The 3,539-nt window shown below is 37.9% G+C and overlaps 1 protein-coding gene across 3 annotated transcripts in view; it reads left to right on the top strand.

Moving 5' to 3' along the window:
- Positions 1-3,539, top strand: part of LOC106883036 (phosphatidylinositol 4,5-bisphosphate 3-kinase catalytic subunit alpha isoform) — a 45,945-nt gene that overhangs the window by 27,156 nt on the left and 15,250 nt on the right. For all 3 annotated transcript variants that reach the window (XM_052977095.1, XM_014933898.2, XM_014933899.2), the window contains 4 exons: positions 144-262; positions 1,332-1,520; positions 2,365-2,421; positions 3,116-3,251. In XM_052977095.1, the coding sequence (XP_052833055.1) occupies positions 144-262; positions 1,332-1,520; positions 2,365-2,421; positions 3,116-3,251 (501 nt within the window). The remainder of the gene's footprint in view (positions 1-143; positions 263-1,331; positions 1,521-2,364; positions 2,422-3,115; positions 3,252-3,539) is intronic.

A 3,539-nucleotide genomic window follows, 5' to 3' on the forward strand; every position in this document is an offset into this window, starting at 1 on the left:
TATCCCCCAAAATTGCTGCCCTTGTGGCAAAATTTGAAATCCTATTATTAATTATTATTATTATTATTATTATTATTATTATTATTTGGTTTTCTTAAATATATATATATATGTTTTGTTTCTTCTTCCCCCACTTCTTTCAGGTGTGCAAGCATTGAATGATATTACGAAACAAGAAACTATTCCTATCTGGACTATCAAAACTAAACTGCGCATCAAGATAAACAGTGCTACTTATGTCAATGTGAAAGGAGAAGGCAAGGTAAAATACAGACGCCTCTTTTCTTTGAAGTTTTACTTGCATTAATAAATATAATGACATGGGTGTAGGGTAAGTTCTGCCTTTCAAGCTCTTGGGGTTGATAAAATAAGTACCATTTGAGCATTAGGGATGATGTAATCGATTGACCGCCTCCCACAAAATTTCAGGCCTTTGAGCCTATAGTAAGAAAGAGTTATTAACAATAGATTGTCTGACAGCCATGACTGGGTTCTCCTGCTAGTGTGGTATGGTGCAGAATCCCGTTACCAGACATAGGGTCTTCCAGCTGTCACCCTCTTGACCCAGGGCAGCACTACCTCCTTTACGTACTTGATACAGGCCTCCATATTGAGTCTGAGACCATGTGGGAAGATAAATGGAGGCATAATGTCGCTATCACCAGTGATCACTTCAAACACCATGATGTTGACTGGATGTTTGATTTTTATCACTCTCGGTACATTTCCTCAGATTGACACCCAAACACTCTGAAAAGTTCATATTGGAGATTCTGGTGTGAATGCCAAGTAGTACAGCATGTCATTTCCAAATTTCTGGCAGAGTGAATTATGTCATGGTCCTGTTTTTCTCACAGGTGGTGCCAGACTGACCCTACTATACTTTGTAGTTGACAAAATTAAAAACAAGCAATGCGCATGTGCAAAATTAAAAATATAAAATGGTGACCCATTGCACTGTACATAAGCAGGGAAAGAACTTATAGACTTCCTCAAAATAGTAACCAAACATCCTTCGAGCTACACAAAGTATTCCACATCTAATTCATAGTTTAACCCTTTAGCATTTAAACCGGCCATATCCAGCCATGATATTCTTCCAGTTTTAGGTTCAAACTGGCCAGATCCAGACTCTCACACCTATCTTACAATGTCATCCGAGAAACAAGCAATCACATCACTGAAATCTTGAAGTTACAAAATAATGCATGAATAATTGTAAGCAATGTAAATAAAAAGTATTACACTTGATATAACAATCTGAATGCTGAAGGATTAAAGATCTCTTGTGAGCCTTGTATTAAGAAATATTTCTTGCATTCTTTCTCTAGATTTATGTGAAAACTGGTCTTTTCCATGGAACTGAACTATTGTGTCCAACCAAAGAAACTGAGTGTGTTGACTCTCTAAATCCCCGCTGGAACCAATGGCTTGAATATGAAATTCCAGTATCTGAGATACCACGAAGTGCTCGACTCTGCCTTTCAATATGTTCTGTTGCTAAGCGACGGAAAACCAAAGTGAGTTTTTTTTTTTTTGCACTTACCTACTTTGAATATAATCAACCAGATCTGGCTTTTCACATCTACCCTATTTTAAAAATAAACAATCAGGTCATCAAAATCTCAAAGCTATGAGATAGTGCATGATCAATTCAAAGCAATGTGAATAAATAAACATTACATTTGATAAAGTAATCCGGTTACTAAAGAGTTAAAGTTATTTACTACATGTTGTGCACCCTTTCATAATATCCCTGACAGAAACTAAAAACTATTTACCATTATTGCTAACGAGATAAATAGATTGATAGATGGATAGGTATATCACCGTTATAACTGATTAGTCACAGCTATAATTCTTTTTTTGATCGTCAGGCTAGTGTTAGGTTAAACAAGAATTAATAACAATATGACCACCACCACTGCACTGTCAACAACAGTAACAATCTACAAGACAATAAAGAAGTCATTGTGGGGTTGCTTGACCTGTAAAACATTGCACCTAAATCTTCCTCCGATGCTACCCAACCATCATCATCATAGTCACCATGGCTACCACTATCAGCTTCATCATCTCTACCAACATTGCCAGCCTCTGTTATCTCTATTATCACCACCACCACTACAAGTCACTTCTAACACTACCCCTACCAGCACCGTCACTATCATCATCTCTTATCACTTGTCACCTCTATAAACGCTGTCATCATCATCCTTACCATCTCATTCACCTGCAGCACCACCATCATCTTCATCGCCATCACTGTTATCATCATGCGTCACCTCTATCATCACTACTGCCATAATCATGTTCGTCAATATTGTCACAGCTACTGACTCCCTATATTTTATTTGGCTGCAGGAGGAGATAAATGTCAAAAGCAAAGAAGTTGTTAAAAAGAAGGAAAGGAAAGAAAAGGTAAGGCTATTGTTATTTAAAGATCTGTGTAAGCGTATGTGCGTGTGCACTGGTATATTTAGTAGAGATGACCCAGAAGTTGTTGTTCTTCAATTACTATTGCAAACAGCAGTAGCTTTCTTCAACTGAATACACATCGTTCATTGGCTAAAATTAACCCAAATATGACAACTTTAACATGAAATAACTTCTAATATACGAAATTTTGTTAAATATGTTCAACATAAACCGTGTTCTGGGTGAGTAATTCTACCAGTATATGAAGTTTCAAACTGTTTGGTTAAAAAAAAATCTATTAAAAAATCTGTGAGCCAAATTGAACAGATCTGGGTTGAGTAGGATCTTTTTAAGTTAATATATTATAGCTGGGTGCCTTTCCTGATGCCAACACTTTTAGCGAGCATAATACTTGAATATTTAATACATATGTATTAAATATATGTGTGCACACACACACGCCATGGTTATCTGTACCAGTTTCCATCTGTCAAGTTTCACTCAAAACAATTTGGTCGGCTTGAAAGACTATGATAGAAGATGCCTACTCAAGTTTCCACCATACATTGAATGAAACTGGAGCCATATGGTTGGGGTGGTTTAGTGTACCTCTTAATCACACAAACTTGCTTGTACCAAATGATATGTATTTATCATTTGTTGATATTTTTAAACTTGTTTTTCCATCTTGTTTCAGTTCGATTATGCTCTGGCCTGGGGTAATCTGCAAATGTTTGATTTCAACCACCGCCTGCTTAGTGATAAAGTGGGGCTTCATTTGTGGCCAATGCCTCAAGGCATGGATGAACTTCTCAATCCTATAGGAATACCAGGTAAAAGCATTTCCCTTCCTCTGTTTTTCTTGCACTCTTCCCTTCTCAACCCTACTTATTGTCTAGAAGAAATTCTTGGCTTGGCTTGGTTTGGCTTGGCTTGACTTCATGCTCTTGCTTGACAGGGCTGGGGTCATTCCAAGTTAGTGGTCCCAGAGGCATCATGCGTAGAGCTACCAGTACTCTCCATCGCTGGCAGTCCCATGCCAGCCCCTCTGCATCTTTGCAGATGACAGAAAGCCTCTGGAGATCTTTTCCAATCACATCCAACCATCTGGGGTGGGGCCT

This window comes from Octopus bimaculoides, chromosome 26, assembly GCF_001194135.2.
Source record: "Octopus bimaculoides isolate UCB-OBI-ISO-001 chromosome 26, ASM119413v2, whole genome shotgun sequence".
NCBI classification, from domain to species: domain Eukaryota; kingdom Metazoa; phylum Mollusca; class Cephalopoda; order Octopoda; family Octopodidae; genus Octopus; species Octopus bimaculoides.